A 25501-nucleotide genomic window follows, 5' to 3' on the forward strand; every position below is an offset into this window, starting at 1 on the left:
ATTTTACTCCCGCTGCCTGTAAAAATAAGGATGAAAATATAATTTCTGTTTGAGATCAGAAAATGAGAGTGGGGATACATTTTGGGATGAAGAAAATTAGTGATAAATGTTAAAAGGAAGAGGAAGAGGAGGAGGGTGACGCCGGGTGAGGAAGACGATAAAGCTATAGTTTAAAATCGAAGGAGGATTTTTTTTTTTTTTTTTTTTTTTTTTTTTTTTTTTTAAAAGGGATGATGTAGATGAAGAGTCACTGGGATGAAGATGAGGCTGAAGGTGCAGGAGGATGAAGAGGGTGACAGCGGCGGGGAGGTGGGAGGTGGTGGTGGTGGTGGCGGCGGCAGCGGGAGGTTGCGGTGTCGTGACGTCAACGCGAGGCGTGCAGCGGAGCACTGGCGATGAAAACCAAGGCAGCGCCGCAGAGACAAGCACAGCACTGATTACCGCGGACGCAGCGTTTACGCGCAACCGACGCCAAAGTGGATTTACTGAACACCTGCATGGGGAAGCCGTGACGCTTTATTTATTTATTTTTTTTCTGTTGTCTGCTGGGAACAAACTGGTGAGTAAAACACGCACCTTGTCCCGTCGAGTCGGTGTATTTTAGCTCTGGGAATCGGCCAGAAGGTCGACCGGCATCTCGGTCTCGGCCGTTTCACGTTTCAGATGTTGGAAACATGAGTCATACACGATCCCGAGTTCAGAGTGATAAAGAATAGTAAACGTTGATGAGTTCTGGCTACGTTAAGCAGCGCATGTTGTCGGCTAGTTGAGGGTCAGGGAGGCTGTAGTGACCGTAACGAGGCCGGAGACTGAGTAGATGGAGCTTTACGCATGCACGGCAACAACTCTGGAACTAAACAGCAACAGCGCCTGTAAAAAGTATTAGTTAACTGTTAAAACAGATTCCGTGCTTTTCAGAGTGTTAAAGCATCAGTATCAGCCAGATGTAGCACTGCAAACTATTTGTTTTTGTGTTTTATCTCTAATGTGCTCCAGCGAAAATCTGGGACTGACGTTTTAAATGAAAATAAAGTGCAGGCGTGTGCGCGCACTGAAGCACGAAGAGACAGAGAGGTGCCGAGTGAAGATTTACTAATTAACTTCAGTCGATTTACATTTACCTTTCATCTGATTATGATATTAAAATGATTTGCTTAAATAACATTAAATGTGTGGGCCTTTTTTTTTTTTAAATAACGTGGAGGAAAAAAATTCTCCTGATGTGACTTTCTTGTTTTTCAGGCAACTGGAATGGAACTGAATCTGTCGAAGACTCCGAGTTCTTGTGGGGATCCAGGTACGACTTTTAAATTGTCTCTGAAAGCATTCAAGTTTGTCATTGTTTGAAATGATAATTGTTTTGTTTGTAACAAAACTGTGAAGCATGTATGTAAAGCAAAATAAGGCTGTAATCTTGGTTCGGATCAAAGTCAGAACTCGTTATTGGGGAGGTTTTTTTTTTGTTTTTTTTTTGGTCCTGTGCGCGTTCAGACATCTGCTATTAGTTTTTTTTTTTTTTAGACGCAATATGTGGGGAATCTTGCGCAGGGACGTAACTACACGCTGATGTGCGGAATTATCAGATAATGACTTGCAAATAGTGGAGTGCGGAAATCAAATGAAAGCAGACTGAAACATTTTCCATAATGCAGCCGAGTTTCACTGACACAGTATGCTTTGTTTTTTTTTGTTGTTGCCGGTTTCTGATGATGACAAGTTATGCATTTAAAAAAGGAAAAACATCGAGCCAGATGGCCAACAAACAAACAAAAAAAGAACTATATTCTATTTAGAATGAAAACTGTCACTTATTATGTTTGTCTCACAATGCCAAAGTTTTAATACAAAATATAATAAAACGTTTTTCTGGATTTAATGAAAGACCAAAGGGCAGACTTGTGCGTAAAATGGAGACCTGCAAACTTTGAGGGGTTTTAGCCATTTAAATGCCAGACATGCACGTGAGACTGAGACTAATTATGTGCAGCCCATTTTAATCCAATTTTCTTTCAGGAAATAATCATTTATAAGAAACAAACAACCTTGAGCTTAGATTTTAAATACATTTAAACAGCCGACATACGGTTCAGATTGGTTTACAAAGTTTTGCTGTCATTTGTAGTATTGTTTGAAGGCAAAACCTTTTCTTTCTTTTTTTTCCTGCTTTACATTATAAGTCCACATATTACGGACCAATCCCAACTCAATTCAAGTTTGTTTTATATATATATATATATATATATATAATAATAAAGCAAACGGATGCTGGGCTGAGTGGTGCAGAACTGGCTTTAGTTCAACAAGGAATGAATTTCAAGGAAATCCTACATATTTTGACTTTTAATTCGATTTTTCTTTTTTCCCTGGGATGGTCATTAAAGGTCGTTTTATTTACACCTTGCACTCCCTCTGTAAAGGTTGTTTGTTGGCTGTCAGACTCCAGGCACAGCGGGCCTTGGACCAAGCAGGGAAACCATCACCAAGGCAATAATCAGCATTGTCCTTCTCCGGTTACTCACCGTGTCCAGTTACATCTCCGCTGCCGTCCCTGCCTTTGAATCTGCACGCCAGCTTTAATTTTCTATATGCTTTGTTTTTCGGCCCCATGGTCAGCTTTACTGTGCTCGCTTGCCTATAGAGAGAGAAAAAAAAAAAATATATATATATATATATACGGAGACTGTATTTTTCGTGTGTGTTTTTGGTGCGTGATTAATGGCGTTCGCCGAGTTTATTTTCACTTCTTGGAGGAAAAATATGAGTGTTTGCATTGCCACTGGCCTTTAACCTGTCCTGCCGGATGGAAAGGCTTTTTAACTCATCCATCACACGCAAGTGCCCTCCAGAGCAGAGGAGGAGCAGGACGCGGGCAGGGATGGAGGCTGAGGAGGGCTGGGTATTTAGATTACCCCCATCTATCAGCCTGTGTTATGGAGAGAGGGAGGTCGAATTCACAAGAGCTCCACCGTGGCAAATATCCATCTACTGCAAATCCCATAATATTCCAATGTGGAGCTCAAGGGTCACTGAGTTTATTCTGTTTTTATTGTGATGTTGTGTGCTGCTCGCAAACAAGATTGCACGAACTTGGCTACTAGAGTTTTAATAATGACGAGTTTTGCAATAATGTCTCTTGTTTTTCCCCAAATCTTTTCTTCAATTTTTTAAAATCCCCGTATGTTGACCCACCAGAGCCACAAGCGCTTTTCAATACTACCCCCACTAACTAATAGACCTACGGTTTATTCAGCCTTCACAGCCTGCATAGTAAATACCACCTGCTGATGACCAGGTCCTCGAGGTCACCCCATCATTTATCTACTATGCGGGTTTCCACTCATGTTTGGCCGACCTGCTGCAGTTCAATTTGTCTTGTTTTTCTGGGCCAAATGCCTCAAAGATATTTTACGCACTTAGTTGCAGCTATAAAGTGAGCAAAGCAGGTAAGGGGATAGTGGTTTTAATTCACCACGATGCCGCATGCTGGAGCTGGATAATGAAATCATTCTTCTTTCAAATTTCCAAATCACTGGATTGGTCAATTTTTATTGTATTCCTCTTAACTTAAATGTATTCAATATGTACCCAGATTCGTGTGAAAATACAGGCCTGAGCCCCGCTTTTAAAACTTTTCTCTGTGCAAAGCCACTGAACAAATATCGATGGAGGAAAAAGGCAAGTGATTGTTAAGAGCTTGCACAATTTTCTTTTGAAAAGGGCCTTCGGGGGAGTTTTCCGGTCGGACGGGGATCTCATGTCAGAAGTCACTGTCACACAATGGCCGAAAACGCCCGAGACTGGCGCCGGTGACAGTCCGAGTCTCAGACGGTGAGGCCCGAGCTGCATGGTGCACATTTCCCTGACATATGTAGATCATAATCCGGGCCACAACAAACCGGCAGGTCAGTCGGTCTCCTGTTGCGGAGAAGACTTAAAAAGTAGGCTACTATTACTAGTCTGTAATCCACCTGGAAAAATAAATTAGTAAATTGACCTCATTCAGGCCTATGTTTTGGAGGCGTAATTGAAAAATAAACGTCTTTCCCTGATTTGTAATTTAGTCACTTAGAGCTGTTTTTACTCAGGAGATTAATAAGGCGGATGAGTTGTGAAAGTTGTTCCTGTTTTATTTTAGCAGAAAAGTTCATTTAAATAAAAACGGCCCCTGATTTCGGCGACAAGTCATTTCTTAATTTGAGAATAAGAAATACAGGTTTAAAACTCTGCAGGTTTGCTAAATGATTCAAGCCAGTCGTAGAAGAGCTCACGCGGTTCTGACGGTTAGGCTCAATACGTTGAAGTCTCCAAAAAACAAAAACAAAAAATGGCTGTGCATAAAACTGAATCCCTGACTTGACTTCCCTCAATGCACCACATCTACTTAACCTGACATTAAGGTGACAGTGGTACGGGCGCTGCTGCGTTTTAAACACGTTTCACAAAATCGGCTAGATCTCTGCTTCAGCTGTTGCCTCGCTGCAAATTTCTGCTACGTGTTTCACTCCGGCGCAGCACGCAGCGAGATCGGCAAGTCAACATCTGGACGGAGCTCTCTGTAGCTCTGCACACACAATGTTCAGAGGATTACAGCTCACTTAACTGCGCTGTGAGGCATTGCAAGCACTGTGCATGCGTGTCCGGGATGACAGATTAAAATCCCTCCTGAAAACACCGCCTTCTGAAAGTACATCATCTTATTTGATCTCATTCTGCAGGCTACTGTTACCTCATTTTAAAGTGAAGCGATACCGCAGGAGTTCAATTTGGGTTTAAATTGGGATTCCAAATTGCTCGAATACTTTCAGTTTCGACGTCAAATTTGTTTTTTGTTTTTGTTTTAAACTGATACAAAACAGCCTTTTCTGTGATGATTCTGCATCGACAACAGGCCTCTGCTGGCTGTAGTTGGTGCGTAAGAGCAAAAAAAAAAAACCAAAAAACGGACTGAGGTCAAATGTGTCACCAACAGGAGCTTTATTCAGGTGTGATATTAGCGTTCCGTTTGAGCAAAGAGCAGCACAGGCAGATTTGCTGCCGTCAGATTATTATTCTCTCATTTTGTAGAAACGACATAATGCTACTCGTCGTGCAAAGCAAAGGATCTGATGCTCCATTCATGAGTCTGAATCGTCCCTTTGTTGAAAATGAATCAATGAGCCGACAGAGCAACTCTTGCACTTTACGCTGCTTTTCATTCAATCACACAATAAACTGAAATCCTCCTGCATCTTTCATGCGGAGGAAACGGTATCTGGGCAGGCCCGTGTTAGATGGCAAATGTTTATTCAGCTCGGTACATATCCGAGATATACATTGTGTGTGTGTGTGTGTGTGTGTGTGTGTACAAGCGCACCCAGCTGCGTTGCGCTGGATAAATTCCCAAACATGCCTGCACGAATAAAAGGCCCATTTTACTCCAATAGAGCAAAGCATTGCATCGCGCGCTACTTACATCTAAAAAAAAAAAATATTAAAAAAAAAACTAAAAAAAAAAAAAAAAAAAAAAAAAAAATTGAACACTGTAAGAAATATCCAGCGTAACCAGCTATTCAGTCCGAAAGTGAGCCTTCAAACTCTATTAACAAGTGAACAAACGTCCACTGGGGGGGTGAATACACTTGTAGGGAACAGTACATTTTCTCAAATAGGTATTCACTCCATCTGCAGTTATTTCCTGAGGACTATCGGACATAAAGAAAACGTCCACTTAATTAAAAAGTGTTTTTTTTTTTTTTTTTCACTGACGTCAGAGCACATCTTGTCTGGGCGGGTATCTTCTTGCAGCGGGCAGGTTCAGTGGGAGGGACTCCGTTCGTTTTGGGGGAGGTTGCGCGCAGCAGATGGGTGGATCTCGTGTGGGTTGGAGTGCGGTAGCTCTGCTCTCTGTCACAGCGGGTAGAAGCCTTTCCCTGCAGCGGATAGAAGGAGAACGCTCTGGGCTCGTCACAGCTGCAGAGGAGGGGAACGGGGCCGTGAGATTCTTTTTTTTTTTTTTTTTTGATCGTCTCCAAGTCGTGGAAGAACAAACCTCTCGTGGAAATTTCTCCCTGCGTGGTCGTGGTGCGCGTCTTGACAGCGAGTGGATTTTTTTTTTTTTTTTTTTTTTTTTCTTGTAGCGTAGCTGCTGAGGAAAGCTTTTGTGCACCCCCAGGATTCACCGCAGGTTTCCTTTTTTTTTTTTTTTTTTTGTATTTACGCATCCTTCTCTTCAAGGTGGGATGAATTTGGACAGAATCGCAGAGGCAGTGAGAGCGCCGCCGCCCCGCGATGTGGCCCCCGCGTTTCATTTACAGAGAACTTCAAACAGCAGTCGAGAAACTTTAGAGAACTCAAGCACCGAGTCTTCTGACACAGAGTTGGCAGGTACACGAAGTCAGAGTGCTTTTTTAGCAACTCGATTCCTTCTTCTGAGTGCAATAACAGTTTATTTTACGTCGCCATGAGCACGTTTACGGCGGGCTGTCAAGCGAGGCATCCCCGGCAGTTTTACGCAGCAAAAGGGAGACGGAATATTTGAACTTGTAATGTTCCAGGCGTTTGCTCGATTTGTTTTCCTACGCGACGGTGGATAAATTACACCAAAACACAATTGCGGCCAAAAAAAAAAAATATTTGGTCGTTTTCTGTTTTCTAGTTTAATGCGCAGAAATGCAGAGCAGGAGAAAAGTCGAGTTTTTGGTACACCCCGCTTTTTTGTTTATTGCGCAGGCTGAACCAAACACTTGGCAGGAACCCGAGGTCTGTCAGGGAAAAATGTGCACAACAGCCTGGCCTGCAGTCAGTGAATGCATTAAAACGAACTATAAATATTGGGCCCGTCCACCAGTCCAAACTAAAAGCCAGAAGGTCTGTGTTAACAATTCCTGGAGGCGCTTTTTGTTCTGGAACTTTTTTTTTATATTTTTGGAAAAAAAAACAAAGGCCTATTCTTCTCCGTGTAAATCCACATGAGGAATACGTAGCAAATATGAGTGAAGGTCATTTATTTCTCAGTGTGTATGTTGACATTATTTAGGGGGTTTACGTTAACAAAAAAAAAAAAAATTATGTTGAGACTAAAGTGTATTCTTATTTTTTTTTTTTTTTTTTTTTTTGGCAAATATTCAAGATACTCTTCCCTTTTTGTGACTGACCTTTGCACGTCGGGCCCCTTCAATTTAACGAGGCAATCTTGTTAGGACACGGATACACGATAGCAGTTGGGAGATAAGGAGAGGGCAGAACTCATCGTAAAGAAAGTAATATTGAACTCTGCGTGTAAACAAAAGACAGATCCAATTGTGTATGAAAGAATCGACGCAAAACTACGTGACGGGGTTGTAAATATTTGGCTTTAATTTGTCACTTCGCCCTCTGAGGCTTGATTACACGACTACATTTGTAGATCATTTAAAGCTGTATTCGCCTTATTTCTTGCCGATAGTCCTTTTTCTTTTGTTATAGTTGACAAAGATGTTGTTTTGTGCGCGTTGCCGAGTTTCATTCCGGTCTGAAATATTTAACTGTTAAAGCGTCAATGCAAAAAAAAAAAAAATGTCCCTTATTTGCATGCTATTCAAAGCACCCGTGTAATAGGTGCAACGTACGGTTATTTCACCCTGAACCCTGTTGTCCGCAGAAAAGGAGAGGAGCGCTGAACACAGGAGCGATGACGGGAACGCGGACGACCCCAAGAAGAAGAAACAGCGGCGGCAGCGGACTCACTTCACCAGCCAGCAGCTGCAGGAGCTGGAGGCCACTTTCCAGAGGAACCGCTACCCGGACATGAGCACCAGGGAGGAGATCGCCGTGTGGACCAACCTGACCGAGGCCAGAGTCCGGGTAAGAGGCCCACAGGCGGGCCGGCCGGCCGTGCGTGCAAGTGCGCGTTAAAAAAAAAAACGATGAAAGAAAAAGATACTTCATCACAAATAGAGCATTTGCGGCGGAGTTATTAAGTAACTGCCTAAAATAAGTCATTTCAAAACGCGTGACCCAAATCAATAATGGGATGTTCAGTTATAATTACCCCCAATTATAACGATATCGACTAAATACAAAGTCATTATGCCATTTTTTTTTTTTTTTAATATACAAAAAACGTGAGGGTCGAGGTTTAGAATAACATTGTGTAGGTGTGCTAAATGCATGGCCTACAAACTAACTTTTTGATGACAAAAAGTGACCATATTTGAAGAAAACTTGGTAGAAGAATCTCCCTCACTGAGGTTTTCAGAGACTCAATTTCCCCACCATTTATAACAGACTGCAAGGTCAAGCTGATATCGGTTGTTATACCCGACAACATTATGGCCCGTGTTTTAAATACTGTTTCCTCATTTCCCTGAACGACCTGCGCTCCAACTGAAGTGAAAATCCGGCCTTTTAACGCAGTTTGTGTCAAATAGTCCATCTTAGAAACTCTAAACGTCTCAATAAGTCATAAACTAGATCCGAGATATAATTCAGACACTTTTCAGAACATGCGTTGACAAAAAACTGGGAGCTTTTCAAAAGCGTTAACAGATATTACGCTGCAGTCACCCCTGACTGACAGCTACGGTGCATCCAAAAAGTAAACTCTCCCTATTAGTGCACCTTGTGACAAGAAAGACTAAAAGTGAAGGTCTTAGCGCGTATTTATTTCAATATAATTGATATTAAAAAATTAAGCAGAGATGCAAGATGTCTAATTTGGCTTTGTTGGAAATGGAACATCCTTTTTTTTATTATTTATTTTTTTAATCTGCGCTGCTAATAGAGCCAATGGATGTCCTTTGATGACATCATCACCATCATCTGGACCCTTATTTCTCTCCATGGAAGAGACTCGTGTCGCCAAATCTGTAACCGTTTAATGAATAGGAGCAGATTATTATATTTATTCAGGCCACGGAAGATGTCTTAGCGTCCAGGAGGATATATTTAATAACGTAGGGGACAAAAACCTTGAATTAATCCCATTGAATAGATTTTAAATCAGAGGAGATTTTTGATTTAACGTCTATTTAAAGTAGCAAATAGTTTCTTTCTTTTTTTTAACTTTTCTATGAGTGCAGAATATTCTGACTTCGATGGAAGCTGTTATTACAAACAAGCATTCTGTTCTTTTCTCTGAAACAAAAAAACACTCGTAAGAAACGCGTGTTAAACACCAAACAATTGCAGTTGGTTTTCATTTACACCAACTGGCGCCTGACAGCCCGTCCTTGCAAAAAAAAAAAAAAAATCCACCGTCTCCAATTGCATAAAAAAATGCACTACAGCTATTTAAACTGCTGGGGGGGGGGAGAAAAAAAAAAGAGGAAAAAGTCCCAGAACAAGTTTAGAGAGCCGGCTTTTCATTTCTGGGGCCAAAGGAGGGGTGCGTTTCAAACAGTGCAGCCTTTTTATTTTGGCGGAATAAAAAGAAAACATTGTAAAGCGCGTGGCGTGACACGGAGCAGCGTGACTGATTCAAGACTGAGCATTTCATGAAATGTGACATTTCGAAGTGTTTTCGAGTCACCCTTTTAGGCCATTCGTGTTTAATTCAACTTGTCAGATAAATTATATGAAGATTTGTGAGGGCCGGTATTTAGAATTTTATTATTGATTGATTGTTTGTTTGTTTTTTTTAACGAGGTTTTTTTTGCCTCGTTAACATGAAATTAAAACCCTAAGTAGGCTACTTTTTCTTTTTGTTGTTGTTGTTGTTGTTGTTGCTGCTGCTCGGTGCAGGAACCTCCAGCCTCACACTGAAATGCAGCCCGTGTGTTTCCTCCACTGCTCTCGGTCTACATCGCTCATTGTCTTTGTGGACAATTTGTCTGCAGCACTCTGTTCCCCCGCGCCACTATAAATAGACTCCACGGGTCCGTCTGATGATACAACTTGTAAACTGTTTCTTTTATGAATTAAAAATGACTTGCAGAGTGCCGACGGACGGATGGTTTTGTCAGGTTTCGGTGAGGATATCCAGAAGCCCGTTTTCGGATTCATTCATTTTGAATCCCTGTGCTGTTTAATTACATTTTAGCCAGCCTAACCCATGAATTAATACAAACTCATTCCGCGGGCGTTAATTTTTTTTTTTTACTTGCAGGCGAAAGAAATTTCATTTGGACGAAGGGAATTAACGACAATTCCCCTTATTGGCTCAAAACAAATATGTTTCAATTGTTTTCTTTGATTTGTGAAGGCTAACTTAGAATCAACGTTTGAAAAAAAATAATACAAAAAATTCATTCAATTATGAAAAAAAAAAATCGAATTAAATTGCAGAAATGAAACTAGATTTTCAGTGTACCAAATTCAAAATAAATTTGAAAGAGGCTACGGTGTTACATTGAAATCGTGAAAGGCCGATACCTATATAAAGATTGGCACCAAAAGTTTGTAATTTAGTTTTGTTTCCGATCTTAAGCACTGACCAGGGCTCATTAAATATAGGCTACTTCCTTCTCGTGTAATTAGATATTAAAACAAAACAAAAAAATCTTTAATAAAAAACAAACAATTGAACAAAACATAAACACTTTTGAACCATCCTGTCACCGTTTCATCTTCCACAGTTAACTTCAAAAACTTTTGTTTTCAGTCACGCTAATTTTGTGCAAATTACAGGGTCATTTTACTGGATCGTTTTGAAGTGGAGCGGCAGAAGCTGCTCTTTTCATTTGAATCGAGTCTTCGATGCAGCAAACCGGGCGGATTGTTGGAATTTAAATACGACAGACCCTCAGACCGAGTCTGACTTCTTCACTAGGGGAAAAGATAAGAGCTAAACAGCGGCAATACAAATCCCCATGTGGTCATGTACTACATTTTAATAAAAAAAAAAAAAAAAAAAAAAAAAAAAAAAAAATGTACAGGCTATTTGAAAGACCCTAATAGATTTGTGAATATAGATTTAAAAAAAAGAAAAAAAGGATAGATTTATTGAGCCCAACTGAAAGGACTACAAACGGGGGGGGAAATGATGCGTGTTTGCCTACTTAACTGATCAAAATTTAAAAAAAATGCAGCTTCAGCATCATTGTATGAGTGGAGTTTTTAGTTCATTTAAAACTGCAGCTTAAAAGTTTAGATTTTGTTGTAGGGCCTGTGAATGTGGCTCTAAAATGTTTATCTCGAAATTAAATATTAAAAGTAGTTTCACCACTCATGTTAATTGGAGTAACATGCAATTATCATTCATTAAAATGTTCTTACATTTAAAAAAAAAAATCAATTTATCCATTTATTTGCAAATATAACACATAAGTTTGTATCTCTTAAAGTGTGTCCAACGGCCTAAATGACAACACACACTGGAGGCAGCAACACAAGTTTGTGCACAGAAAGTATAGATCAACAGTTTTATTATATTAAAAAAAAATAATATAGAAAATAGTACATTGTTGTTTTGAATGGGAGGTTGTATTTCACAACTTGATCTGACACATCTGAGATACTTCCTGGGTTCATGATTGTGATACTGGTTACCATTTGGAGATTTTGGGCTTTGGTGGACGACGAAAACAAAATGTGGAACTTCAAGCGTTTTTTTGGACTATTATTAGGGGGCCCGTTTCCTCACTAAGCCCTCATGTCACACTGCTCCAACTATGCTGTTGCTGATGTCCACAGCTCTGTGTGTGTGTGTGTGTGTGTGTCTCCTTGCAGGTGTGGTTCAAAAACCGCCGGGCCAAGTGGAGGAAGCGGGAGCGGAACCAGCAGATGGACCTGTGCAAGAACAGCTACCTGCCGCAGTTCAGCGGCCTCATGCAGCCCTACGACGACATGTACCCGGCTTACACCTACAACAACTGGACCAACAAGGGCCTGACCCCGGCGCCGCTGTCCACCAAGAACTTCACCTTCTTCAATTCCATGAGTCCCCTCACATCGCAGTCCATGTTCTCAGCACCCAACTCCATCTCCTCCATGACCATGGCCTCCGGGATGGGCCACTCCGCCGTGCCGGGCATGCCCACCCCGGGTCTCAACAACATTAGCAACCTGAACGGCATCGGGACGTCCGGCATCAACTCAGCCATGTCATCGTCCGCGTGTCCGTACGGGCCCCCCGGCTCTCCGTACAGCGTTTACCGGGACACTTGCAACTCCAGCCTGGCCACTCTCAGACTCAAATCCAAACAGCATCCAACGTTCGGATACAGTGGGCTGCAGAGCCCCGGGTCGAGCCTGAACGCCTGTCAATACAACAGCTGACGGGCCAAAAGCGGGACCCGAATACTACAAATATAAATATGTGATAAAAGGACACGGTGTCAGAGCTTATGGGCTACCTGCGGATGGGGGAAAAAAAAAAATTAAAAAAAAAAAAAAAATCAAAGACAACTAAACTGGATTAGTTGCAATCATTTTTCGGAAAAAAAAAAAAAAAAAAAAAAAAAGGAAATATGGATAATGCGGGTTACATGTGTTTACCAATGAACTTGCACAGCAATTTAAATGTCCAGGTTTTTTGGATTTTTTTTTTTTTTTTTTTTTTAATGATGAAGACGTGTCACATTGCTGCATTGTACATATCTAAATGTAAATATATACAGGCCTAACATATGAAACAGACGATGGGATGTTCTCTTGTTTTGTTTTTTTTTGTTTTTTTTTGTGCTTGCTTGCTTTTGAAGACTGACTGAGGGGGGAGGTGTGGGGAGTAGGGGGTGGGGGTGGGGGCAGAGGGGGTCTCGACCAAAACAAGGATTTGAAACACAAAATAAAAGGTGTCAAGCTGAATGAATCCAGACTCGATGAGGAAAAACAAAAAAATAAGAACACTAGCCTATATACTGTACATATTTTATACTGCTTTCTGTGTGCTTTCTATTTACAGCATATGCAGGGTGCCGCCGGCCCGTTTGACTCCCGTTTGAAATGTTTTGCATTTTGTTGGATGAAATAGAAAAGAAGAAGAAGAAGAAGAAAAAAAAAAAAAACCCCGCATGCTTAACTCGAGTGCAACGTGTTTTGTACAATGCTGTAAGACTTTGCAGAAGTAAGTGCATTAGCCTAAACTGTATACAAAAAGGTGATTCAAAGTCCTCATGTGTTTATGGTAACATGTTTGTTTGAATAAACTGCAGGAAAAGAGAGGTTTATTTCAAGTACATGTTTTAGGGGAGTCATTGTTTAACGAGACGAGCCACAGCGGGGCAAATACCCCCCCCCCCCCCAAAAAAAAAAAAGAAAAGAAAAGAGGAGCAAAATAAATAACTGCAGCGCACTGATCCACTCAGTTTAACAGGATTCTTTTTTTTTCTCAGAATAATGAAGATGTTTAAGGATTATTGGGACTAACCAGGCTTTAACCAAGCTATTTCATTTTTTTTGTTCCCCCCCCTTTATTCAGTTTGAAGTTTATTCCCTTTACAAATCACTCTCGTTTTTACTTTATTGCACGTCAAATTCCATTTTGTCTGGAGAGAAAAATTAAATACAGAGTCAATACACATCTTCATTATAAGCGTCACTGTCTAAAATCTTCCTTAAAATTATGGGCTGTTATTTTTCGGTCGGTGTGATAATCACCATAACTGACAGCTCGGTGCGTAAATAAACGCATCCCTGATTTATTTTTTTCCTAAAATATATAGATATAGATCTAGGGTTGTTTTTTTTACTTAACTTTGCTCATATCACCCTCACGGCATGACATGAGATGAAATTCGGGCTCTTTCTGACTGACACACACACACACACACACACACAGACACAGACAGACAGACACACACACACACACACACACACACACACACACAGACACAGAGAGTTTAAAGTCCCCCTCCACACAAAACGCTTGTTTTTAGTGTTATTTCTCTCAGATGTTGGAGCTTCACTGTGTGTCTACAAAGCTGATTGCAAATTCAAGGTTTGTCTGATCTCAACTAAAAAGCCGAGCTGACAGTTTTACCTGCCGAGCCAATCCCGGCGCAAAAAGCAACTCACACCAGCGGAAATATGAGGTCTGGATTGCACATTTATTCACTTTCAGCAATCTAGGAGACGTCTCAAATCTACCTGGTAAACTTTTTAAAAAGTAAAAACATTTGCATATTCATATTTTGGAGTGTTCAATGGGGGAGGAGGCATAGTTGCATTTTTGGCAAATTCCTAAACCAGGCAATAGACCTGAGACCTATTATTCAAAGAAGATTTTTTTTTTTATATATATCTTTGCCTGGAGGGCATCTTTAAGCAGCAATTTGATGCTTGTCAGCCCGGGGTGATAACATCCAACCTGCATATTTCACACTAATTACAGGAAGATAAAAGCAGCTTATGTGCAAGGTGAAGCCGTTTATTTCCCAAAGTGTTTATCTGAGCTGCAGAAAAGGCACCTCAGAAACCACATCATACCTCTCTCGTTTGGCGACAATCCCGCAAACGTCTGACAAAGTGCACACAAAATGAATTCAGTCAATACCGTATCTTGTTTTCTCACACCTGCAGAAATCTCCATATCTATATTACTCACCATTAGACTGATATTAGTGCGCTATACAGAAATGACTGTGTGCTTAGACTGATAGTGCTCTGTGCATGGAGGATGTTAGGATTACAGTTAACTCTTTATTGAACCATCAAACGTAAAACAGTTGTTTTTTTTTAATGACTAATAAAACAGCCTAATGCGGAAAAGAAGAACATTTGTAAAACATTGTTAAACCTACAGCGTCACAAGTCAACAAACTCTAATGTAAACCAGTATCTGAAGGTCTTATAGTGAGTTTTAACATCCTAATACTGTTAAAACACGTTGTGCTTCACTTTTAACTCCTCCTTTTTTTGGTTTTGTTTCCAATAATCCTTCACTTTATAAAGGCTTTGGATAAAAGTAAGTTTATATTGACATTAGGTTGTCCCTTTTTTTAAATTAGTTTTTTTTTTTTATCTTACAACATTCCTATAGAAACATTTGATTATAACCTGGAGCATGTTTCTGATACTCAAAAGTGAGTTTATCTTGACTTTACTGGTGGCGTTGGTCATTTTTCTCAGAGTTTATGTTAAACTAAGGGGCCATTTTGGGAAATCTCGCTTATAATGACCATAAAAGTTAGCGTGTCTCGCTCAAAACCAAGTTCACCTTGGCGTTCGTGCACTTTTGCTATGAAGTATGTTTTTGGTCATTCATATCCTTCCCATCATATTCTACAGTACACACGTGACGAGTCTGACATTTAAGTTAAGTTAGATATACCGCATTTATTTTGGTGACTTTATTTCCCTCAGACAGACATATCGCGCATATAATTCCCTTTAATTTATTGGCCTCAAACATAACTCAGTGTCACAGCTTTACTGGAGCGATTTTGTCGTTGAGGCTTCACCATTCACAACAAGTCACAACAGTAACACTGAGCAGCGCGCGCCGCTTCAAATTCTTTCCCTGGGCGCGCCCGCGTGCACGGCGGGGCAGAGCGTTTACTCAGCGCGGTCATGCGCACCGCCTGTAATTGCAGCTATCCGCTTTGATTTGAAAATGTTTGACGGGGAGGACAAAGCGCACTCGAGGCTCACCGTGATTGGCAACAAAAACAAAGCGCGGGAGCTGTCGTAAACGTTGCCCGTAATAACTGGCTCCAGTCATCAATGAAGCCGCGCGGCGACGCGAACGCGCCTCAGCCCGGAGGGCAAAGTTCAACCCGCTGCTCGGGAGCAGGTAAATATTTGAACTGGAGTTTCTCTGGTCAGGAAATCCCCGCCGCTCCTAAATTACTAGAGATACTGCAGAGGAATAGAATAGAATAGAATAGAATAGAATAGAATAGAATAGAATAGAATAGAATAGAATAGAATAGAATAGCTATACAGGTGGTTGAGTTGTTAGGTTAACTAAACGTACAATGGGTGCCAATATATCTACATCCACACGCCTACAGGTAGCGGGGAGGTCGGAAACATGGCACCAAACTGAACGTTTAACCAAAACTTTACATGTAATGTAATTTGGGGAAAACGGGAAATTTCCCCAACGGGGAATGTTCCACTTCCTCGTTTAGGGTGTTCACATACGGACAACGAGGGGCATTATGGCCACCGCATAAAATGCGCTCCATTTCTGCTCTCACAAAGCAGAAAAGTGACAAACAACGTCGTCATCATTGACACAAACCAACGCAACATTATTGGCTGCCTATTTCACCTCATTTTCAGACCGAGTACGTTTCTTTCTTTCACCACAAGCCTTCTTCTCAGAGCTCTCAATAACCTCCGACCTTTCCAGCGTAGGATTTTCCCAGTTCGTCAGGTGTATTTTCTACCCACTCAGAAGTGGGAACTTTTGGACTCATAAATGCACATTTCAACAAATACTGCAGTCAACTGGCGCATGCAAAACTGGAGCCGGGCACTGTACCACAGGAGCACTGGTGGGTCTCGGTGTCTCCGGTCTAATAATGAGGCTGCCATCAGAGCATTTTGTCTTGAGATCAACAGGGGCCCCCACTGTATAGTTTTTACCCCGGGGCCCCGTAAGAGTTTAATGCAGCCGTGGTGGAAGTTTAGTGTCAGGAAAAAGAGTCGGTGGGTATTTGCAGATAGACTTTGTGGTTGCATAAAACGAGGCAGGATCGTTCTCCTTTTTTTTATCATTAAGAAAAGAATGTCTTCATTAAGGCGGCATATATTACCCATAATTACATGCTTAACACAAGTGTCTGACAGGCCGACTTTACGCCACCATGACCTAATAACAGCCCGAAACCTTTACTCGAAGGCGTAGAGGGAACGTCAACTACATTCCTGTGACTGACACCCTCAACCCCGCCCATCTACTACACCCCAATTAAGAAAACAAACTTTAGTAAACTGAGGCCTTTCCTCAGCTATGACTGCAATGCTGCTCAGCTTCTGTCTGTTTCCTGCTGCTGCTGCCGCAAAGTCTCTGCAGCAGCTTCACATGATCCTGAAACCTGCACTGCAGCTGCTGCACCACATAAACACACCAAGTCCCAGTTTGGATCCAAACTTGTAGTTTATCCAGAAGCAAGGCTCTATAATATAACACTGACCCTCTCATCAAACAACAGCGGTAAGGATCCATTAGAGCCAACATGGTAGCACCTGCAGTCATTTCAATGTGACGTAGGCAACCGCTACATCCCAAATAACAAAACCAAAGACCACACGAATCCTGTACTTAAATTGACTGCTGACTATTTTCCTCAGAACAACAAAGGTTTTTGAGGATCCAGAATTTTTTTTTTTTTTTTTTTTTTTTTTTGAAGTCTTCTGGAAAACCATCAGTTTCCATTCTGTTTTTGTTTGGTATAAACATTTCATCACAAATGGCCAAAGCATGAATGAAACGGGTTTTTCCACAATGAGCATCTCGTCCGCCCCCATTATCACCGAGTTGTTGACGATAATGAGCATTCAATCAATCAACGAATGAAAGCAGATACCCTCAGTGACAGATCAACCTCTTAACAAGAACTATTTCAAGAGTGTTTGACATGGAAGTTGATGCCGCACAACAATTAATGCACCGTTATGATTGGTTGGAAAGCAGGACGCATGAATTCAGTCCAAAAAAGCACAAGTGAATGATCAAAAAGTAAAAAAAATAAAAATAACAAATGCTGGTATGGTCCTTCATAGCGTCACAATGCTGTCCTTTTACAGTTACATGAAGGCTTTTCACATTTCAAACTGCGAGAACAAAAAGCACCTTCATAGCAAAATAAACCAACGGGCTGAATCCTGAACTGCTGCTCACATATTACGGCTTTTGGATTACTGTTGCCATGAAATCACAAATCGCAAACAGTAACTCAAGATGCTACGTGTTTTTGTTTTTGCTCGGTTTTTTTTCGCTCGCAGCTCCTTTTTCCCTTTTCTCCAGGAGTCTCCAAAAGCTCACATCGTTTATATTTTTCTGTCCACTGTTGTGTGTCGTCGTTGAGCGAGCTAACCGCGTCTCAGCCAAACTGTCAAAGATAATCAACTCCTGGCAGCTGCCACTGTCACTGCCATTATCGCTGGCTTAAATATTTAAACACAGGCCGCATGCAAGTCACAAGTTTCTGGATCCATTTTTTCCGTAACGAAACTAGACATGATGCTCTGCGGGGAATTTTGAGTGCTCTCCAAAGGGGAATTTAAGAAATCTGACCCACTTGTTTTTGTTTTTTTTCCTGCTCACACTAATCAGAAAACTTAGGATGTAGTTTATATCTGAGCTCGAATTGTGTACATTTAGACATCATTTTGCACAGTAAATCTAGTGTAACACACCGTACGGCGTGTTTATGGCTGCATGCGGACAGCATACGATGATATTTCATGATTTATTTTTTTATTTATTTTTTTTAAACCTTCTAAATATGTCATTTTGACAATTAATTTTTAAGGGTTTATTAATGCCAGAAGAGGGACTTAAAAAAAAAAAAAAAAAAAACATAACTAGCCCACTTGTGATGAACTGGCGTGCCGACTGAGCCAAGTCTCGTCACTCAACATTAATTAGTGTCCTCAGTAATGCTCATTTAGCTTGACCGAGGCAAATGTCTGCAGCCTGGTTGTAGCAACAGCTTCATGTCTGCGGTTTCGGAATGAGATGTTCATCAAGCAAAAAATGTTCAGGTGTCCACATACTTTGCATAATGTCTACGATATTGATATCACGGTAGGAGACAAAGCCGGCACTTGCTTGTGATAACATGAATCAGCACATAAACTCACTTATAGGAACCCTGCGTTGTAATTAATGGGTAACATTTTTCCCGCCAGGCTCACTGAGTAAAACACAAATAATTTCTATGTTGTAAATAGTTGATATTGTGACAGTCATGTTTCCCAGCCGATACTTTATAGTCAGTGCAGAAGAAATCAGTCCCCTTACCTTCGTTTGTAGCTGGACTTCCTGTTTGCACATCACTTCATCATCTGCAGGGGGGTGGGCTTCATGTGCATGATCCATGTCTGCTGCCCCCTAAAGTATTATGCTCATACTTTAGTATTCCTGTGAACACAAAATATTTTAATATGAGTTGAGCGGCTCCCATTAAAATACTGAGCAATTTACAGTAAGCTTACTTAAACTTTAAAAGTAAATCTTTAGTATCATAAGACTTCTGTTCTTTTGCGAAACCCTAAGGAAGCATTTTTAAATTCAGGACGGCAGTTTAAAAAGAGGTACCACTTTCAGGCAACATGCACATCACAGCAGGGGATAATTTAACTATAAACTATATGACACAAAAGGGCAAAACAGTCTCACCCTCAGGCCAACAACTTCAATTTGACAGAAACCAGCTCGGTGTTGTAAAGACAAGTTTCCACAAACTGCTTGTGTACAGGTATCAGCATTATTCTCACTTCATATGACATGATAAGCACAAGGTCTGCGTGTATCACCCTTGCCATTTTACTACAACAACACGCTTGACAAAATAAATAGAAAACCACCACATGACAAACCAGAAACATGCTAATTTTAAAATGACTACTTTAGCAACTGTTTCTATAAAAGAAAAACATTTCTAGGTTGTGGGTTGAGGAAAGTTATGCTTTAGTGCTGACAGGCAGTTACGGAGGTTTTCCCTCCATTTCATGGTGTTTAAAAGTCTCTTATTTCATACTATTTTGGTGTTTTATTTGCAGTCTTTCTTATCTACCAGAACATGTTTGTGGTTTTGAGTTCCAAAAATCATCTCAATATAGTTTTACATCTCTTAAAAAGGTCTCATATTTCATACTATTCTGGTGTTTTAGTCCAGATGTCTGGAGGAAAATATTTTGGGGGTTTTAAGTACCAAAATCATCTCAAAATAGTTTTACATCTCCTCTCTGTTTTTTGTCTATACCACTGCATTGACATTAGAGACCCTCTTCTGAATGGGTGACTGTTTTCTGGTTGAAACAGACCCAGGCCAACCTCAGCTCTTGTAGCTTGATAGCTTAATGACTGAATAGTAGGCACAGAGAAGTTGGCTTTAAGGACTTTTGCCAAAAAGCTTTTTCTTTCTTTCTTTTTTTTCTTTTTTTGAACAGAATCCATCCCTTTTCCCAAAAGCCCTGAAGGTAAACTTCTCCCAAAACCAACAGAATGAGTTTGTGACATCACAAACTTACAGAACACCAAACAGCACCATTGATAATAAAGTCTGTGTGCATTTCCATTCATGGCCAGAGCTTTTTGATACTTTCCCAGTATTCATACAGCACCCAAATATACGTTAGTATCAAAAGAGAAGTGAAAACCTGCATTTATTCAATATGGCACCTTTAAACTTGCTGTGCTTGCATTTGCATTTGTGTTTGCAGCTCTTAGCATTAATGGCAAAAAGTCAAGGCTACACAAAACATGAAATAAAGCATCTGTATCACCATTTCTATCTGATAATAAGCAAACTTCAAAGACAATATCGAGGCGTTTTCTTACCTTTGTGGCAACAACTTTTCTGGTCTTCTGCCAAATGTTTGCCACAAGGATCTCCTACCCAGTCATACTTCCTGGTTGTACCATGTTTGAAGAACCAGTGGGGGGGGCGGGAGGGGGTGCATATGTTTGTCTTTAATTTAAGTTGTGTCTTTGGCCCTGCAGGTTAGAGAGCTGTTTGACAAGGTAATTTCTTAGATATTTGTGAATATAACTGTTTAAATTGTGTAGAATCTATGTGGCCAAAATTAGTGTGTTTGTTTTCATGGTGGACTCCCCTACTAATGGTGTGGTCCACTCCAATTCCATACCATGAGGTACCTGGAGTTATATAAGGGATGGTTGTGTGAGTTGTTAGAGGACTCTATATGTCCACTTACAAGCATTAAAAAAAATGGGTGCATCCAGAAATCAGCAGACCTTTTTTTGTTGGTTTTTTTTCATTAAATCTTGTTCACTAGTTCAAGAATAGTTAATAAGGGTGAAAATTCAAGGACACATTTGGAGCATTTGTTTGATGTTAAAAACATCAGCTTGCAGTAGGTTAGAATTCCCCTTATCATCATGAACACTTGCACTATACTTTTTAATTTTATTTATTTATTTATTTATTTATTTTTGAAAAGGGCCAAATGTTTAGTCATCCGCAGCTGAAAATAGTACCCAGCAAATGCACTATTTATTTCTGTTCTGAGTGTCAGAGGAGGTAATAAGTACTAAAGTAGTGAACGAATGACGCTTTTTAGTGCGAGTATTTCTTGACATCATCAAACATAGCATATTTTGATCTTAAAAAGTGGTGATCTGTGAAACTCTCCCTGAGCATACAACAACAAAAAAAATCCTTTACCAAGAAACCCAACACTCATAAGGGAATCAGCCAAATGTCTCAAACTGTCCAGTGGCTGCCTATTTTACTTCCTTCCTTCTTGAATATTTATATTAACACCACAGCGTAAATCTGATGAGCTGTATACACCCACGTTCAGCACCCAAAGTCAAATATGTTATCATTGTTAACGTATCTTAATTTATATGGCCTGAAGTCAGCTGGAAGATTTTAATTCTGAGCGATACAACAAGCCACATTCATGCAGCGCTGCAAATTACACTTTGATTTATGGAGCTGAAGATTTATTACAAAACATTGTATCACACAGTCAAAAGACAATTTAGTCAATAGGTGTGTGCTGCTGCAAGCCCAAGTACAACAGCATGAATTACTATAATTATATGTGTCCTGAGAAAATGATGTTATTACCTCCGAGACTCTGTCTCAGTGATTCTGACAAAGCTGAGACATGACAGTCATTTTGGGATTAGTGACCGTGCTGAGTCATAGCTGCAGAGACTTCGCAGACTGGTTAAAGAAAGCTGTGGGTGGCTGAGTGAAGAATGCAGCCGACTATATGAAGGATCTGGTTGAAGATACTTTATTTATTTTGAAGAGTGGTCTGACTTTGTAACTTGTCTGTCTCCTAACAGCAGTTAAGGAGACAGTTAGAAAAAAAAACATTTTCCTGGGAAAAATTTTGCTCTCTTTGAGACTCCCACTTGTTGTTGAGAAGTCACTACTTAAATCAGACCGAGTGACAGAAAGTGGTAAAAGTTGCTCCCTCCCAGCTCATCCAAATATGGTCACTTCTGCCTCCAAACTGCTCCGAACTAGCAGGATGGCGACGGAAGAAAGGTCAAACTCGAGGCTTCATAACGGCAGTTCAAAAACCGATGGGTGACGTCACTGTTGGTTTGAACACATCAACACGGATTCCTTTATGATGAAAATAAAAGAACGCCTCACCTACCCCTCTAATCACCCGGCAAGTCGACACGTACCAGGTCAACCCATCCAGACCCGTTCATCTCCGTTCTCTCGAGGTCGGGTCATCTGTTGCTCATAAGGGAGAGCGGGGTTTTCCATTAATTGCTGGGTTGGCGGTCCATATGCCGAAGAGTCCTTGGGCAAGACACTGAACCACAACTTGCTACCGATGGCGGACGGGCACCTTATATCGCAGCTCTGTCAGCGAAATTGTAGCCCGCCAAGGTAAAAAAAAAAAAAAGCACTAGATAAATGCAGACCATTATCGTCTGTTAATGGGGGTCCATAGTCAGCTCAGGAAAACCAACTCCTGAGTCTCCTTCTCCGCTGCCACTAAATATCAAGACGTCCCAGAGCAGCCTGAGCAGAAGAACCATTCCACCCTATATTATTCATCCTTATCACATGATTCATTAAACCTTGTAAACGTCATGTTGGTATGGTGTGGTCCTTGCTGGCGAAATGTTTTTTTTGTAGGTTCTGGTAGATGACATATAATCTCTTATCACTATTAGATCAAGATTGGTCATTTAAAATTTGTTAAGAATAACTGAATAAATAAATGTCCCAATGAAGCGTTGGTCCAATGATCACGATGTATTAACATGCAATGGATCATTTGGAGAAGAAAGGAGAATTTGTGCATAGTGCATACCAGATAACAGCCAAGTCCTTGTTTTGATTAAAGCAGACGGACTCCATGCATGATCAGAAATGAAATATTTCTCCTACTTCTTATGTCATATAAAGTATTACGACTACCGGCTTCGTTGGTTCATAAAAGGCTGAAGTTCTGGAGATACGTGGTTTTCACGGGACGGCCACATTTGTAATAAATGTCTGTATTAAGGAAGCTTCTGCTGCTGACTCTTTACATCGCTGTGGATTCGGCGAGACATCCTTCACTGCAGTCCTTCACAACCCACACGATAGATGTTTTCCTCTTTGCAACAGAAACTCCTTCTGACATGTTGTCTTTTAAATCAGGGAGGACAGCGTGAAACTGCTATTCATCACCTAAACAGACAACAATGTGTTTCTGTTCACACAAATGAGAACAGTCAGCGATTGTCCGGTCGTTGCTGCCGCGCCACGTGGGGAGCGTTCAAACGGGTGCATTTGATCAAATAACAAATGTCATACAAATGTCTCTGCAAATGTTAAGCTCCCGGTTACTTCTTGGCACCGAGTGCACACTGTGATTACTATCAGCGGTGAGTCTGCAGCGAGTCCCAGAACAGACAAACATGCTAAACGCAGGCCTGCATGTGCACTCACCCTGGGGGGCTCTGAAGCAGACTTAAGTCAAGACCGACTTTGGATGACCTTGTTATCTTTATTTGCCGGTATCAGGTTGCAACGGCCAGTCGGCCCGGTCCTTTCCCCACACGGCCGGGGAGTGAAACTGCAGCGCAGAGGAGGCTGCTATCATGCACAGCAGCTACTTGGAAAAAGCCCAGAAAGCCTCTCTCCTGCTCGCGGTTTTCTTTTCTCACTCGTTAATGAAAACTCCACTCCGTCTCTCTCTTTCTCCTCTTGTCGCTCTCAGGGGCACGAGACATTTATGCTGCATGGGGAGAATTATTATTTTTCCATCTCAAGGTCTGCACAAAAAAAAAAGAAGAAAGGAAAAAAGACATCCCCGACCCAACCTGCCCACTCATCTGTTCTCGACTCGATCCCTTTTCCACTCTTTTCTCGCTCTCTCTCTGTCATTTACTCCCCTCTGCAATCTCTGATCCCCCATCAACCGCCCCCCGACTTTCTCTGCTTCATACTCATTCCTTCTGTCTCCCGGTTGCCTGTGTGTGAGGGAGTGTGTGTGTGTGTGTGTGTGTGTGTGTGTGTGTGTGTGTGTGTGTGTGTGTGTGTGTGCAGGCTGGACTGCTGGCGGTGCAGAATTAGTAGGTGAAGCTGAACACGGATTAAGGAGCCAGAATCCAGGGAGTTCACTAATGGGAGGGCTGGCTTGGCTGCCTGCTGCTTCTGGCTATCAGCTGAGGCCAATTATCTGAAGGAGCCACATATGGCCCAGTCTGGCCCAGCTCGGCCTTACAGGAACGGCTGTCTGGTCACTGAGAAAGCAGCTTCCTCAGAGGGGGAGGAGGAGGACGTGAGGGTGGCTTGCAGTTCGAGAGGCTTGTAAACACCGAGACATCTCAATTAGTTGGTCAACAGAAATTAGTTAACGAGTTTTAGTGTTGATAGTTTTGGAAAAATTCCCAAACATTCACTGATTCCAGCTTCTCAGATTGCCCTTGCAAATTGATTATCTTTGGGACTCAGGACAAGACAAGGAAGTCGCCACCTTTGGTTCTGATAAACTGGAGTTTCGTGCAAATTTAATGCAAGGTGCTCACGTGCCACCGGGAGCAGCTCGGGGCTCAGTGTCTTGCACGAGGACACTTCAGCATGTGGACGGGAGCCAAAGCCGCCAGGGCCGTTGACAGAGCCAGTAGGTCATCGAAACATTGACTGGAGGTGTCGGGAAGAGAAAAATTCCTGTCTGTAACTCCAAATTTGTCCCATTTCATATGTAAAAAGTCCAACTAATGGCCGCAGTTTTCACAACCCAATTCATGTGTTGGCATCCACTGCGCTATACTCACTCCTGAAGCTACTGGAGACAAGACAGAGGAGACACACAATACAGAGACAATGTGGTTTGGATCAGCAACATTAAAAACAACTTGGATTCCCTGGTATTGTCTCCAGCTTTGCAATTGTTTTGCTGTAGCAGTTTGAGGGGTGGCTGCGCGGGTCAGTGTTGTACGGTCTAACTCACAACAGATGCAACCATTGTCTACTTTTGGTCAGAACTTGACTATAGAAATGAATAAACCAGGGGTGGGGAGGGGGGAGATCATGATATATGTCGAACTTGAAGCATGTGCGTATGTGTGTGTGTGTGTGTGTGTGTGGGCCCGGATGGCCTTCACACATGCCGGCAAAACAATGTGAAAATTTGACACATTATATAATTAGATGCAACTTAATGGCTCGTGAGAGTTATGTTACCATGTCGGTGGGGGCCTAAAAGAAATAGGGAAAAACTGAAAATCTTAGGAGCAGCATCCTGTGATCCAGCAGTGTCATCTGAAAATAACATTACACGGTAACTACACAAAACACCAGTCACACGACCAAGTCAGTCTGAAAGGCTTTTTAGACCAAGGACATCAAAAGATGGAGAATTTGTGCTATTTAATTTGAGACAAAAGTCATCAAAAGGTAGATTCCCCTATATTTCACAGGAAACAGGCAACGTGCTCTAATTTTAATAACCTGGACTCCCTCACGCAATCCATCATAGCGGATTGAACACTTCA

The 25501-nt window shown here is 41.4% G+C and overlaps 1 protein-coding gene across 1 annotated transcript; it reads left to right on the top strand.

Annotated features, from left to right (window-relative positions):
• The first annotated feature begins 517 nt into the window (after window positions 1-517).
• On the top strand, window positions 518-12605 carry pitx1 (paired-like homeodomain 1). The gene is made up of 4 exons (XM_069174921.1): window positions 518-559; window positions 1243-1297; window positions 7619-7821; window positions 11626-12605. Exons 2-4 carry the CDS (start codon window positions 1252-1254, stop codon window positions 12172-12174), a joined length of 798 nt encoding a protein of 265 aa, XP_069031022.1. The 5' UTR covers window positions 518-559; window positions 1243-1251; the 3' UTR covers window positions 12175-12605.
• Window positions 12606-25501: the final 12896 nt, after the last annotated feature.

The sequence above is a fragment of the Embiotoca jacksoni genome, unplaced genomic scaffold, assembly GCF_022577435.1.
Source record: "Embiotoca jacksoni isolate LCO1_2020_lvr unplaced genomic scaffold, fEmbJac1.0.p SCAF_62, whole genome shotgun sequence".
In the NCBI taxonomy this organism is placed as follows: Eukaryota; Metazoa; Chordata; class Actinopteri; family Embiotocidae; genus Embiotoca; species Embiotoca jacksoni.

Bases quoted from the DNA above. Each gene is read 5' to 3' on its own strand.
- pitx1 (XM_069174921.1), top strand. From the start codon at position 1,252: ATGGAACTGAATCTGTCGAAGACTCCGAGTTCTTGTGGGGATCCAG. The intron at 1,298-7,618 runs GTACGACTTTTA...TGTTGTCCGCAG, and splicing joins GAGTTCTTGTGGGGATCCAG to AAAAGGAGAGGAGCGCTGAA. The intron at 7,822-11,625 runs GTAAGAGGCCCA...GTCTCCTTGCAG, and splicing joins TGACCGAGGCCAGAGTCCGG to GTGTGGTTCAAAAACCGCCG.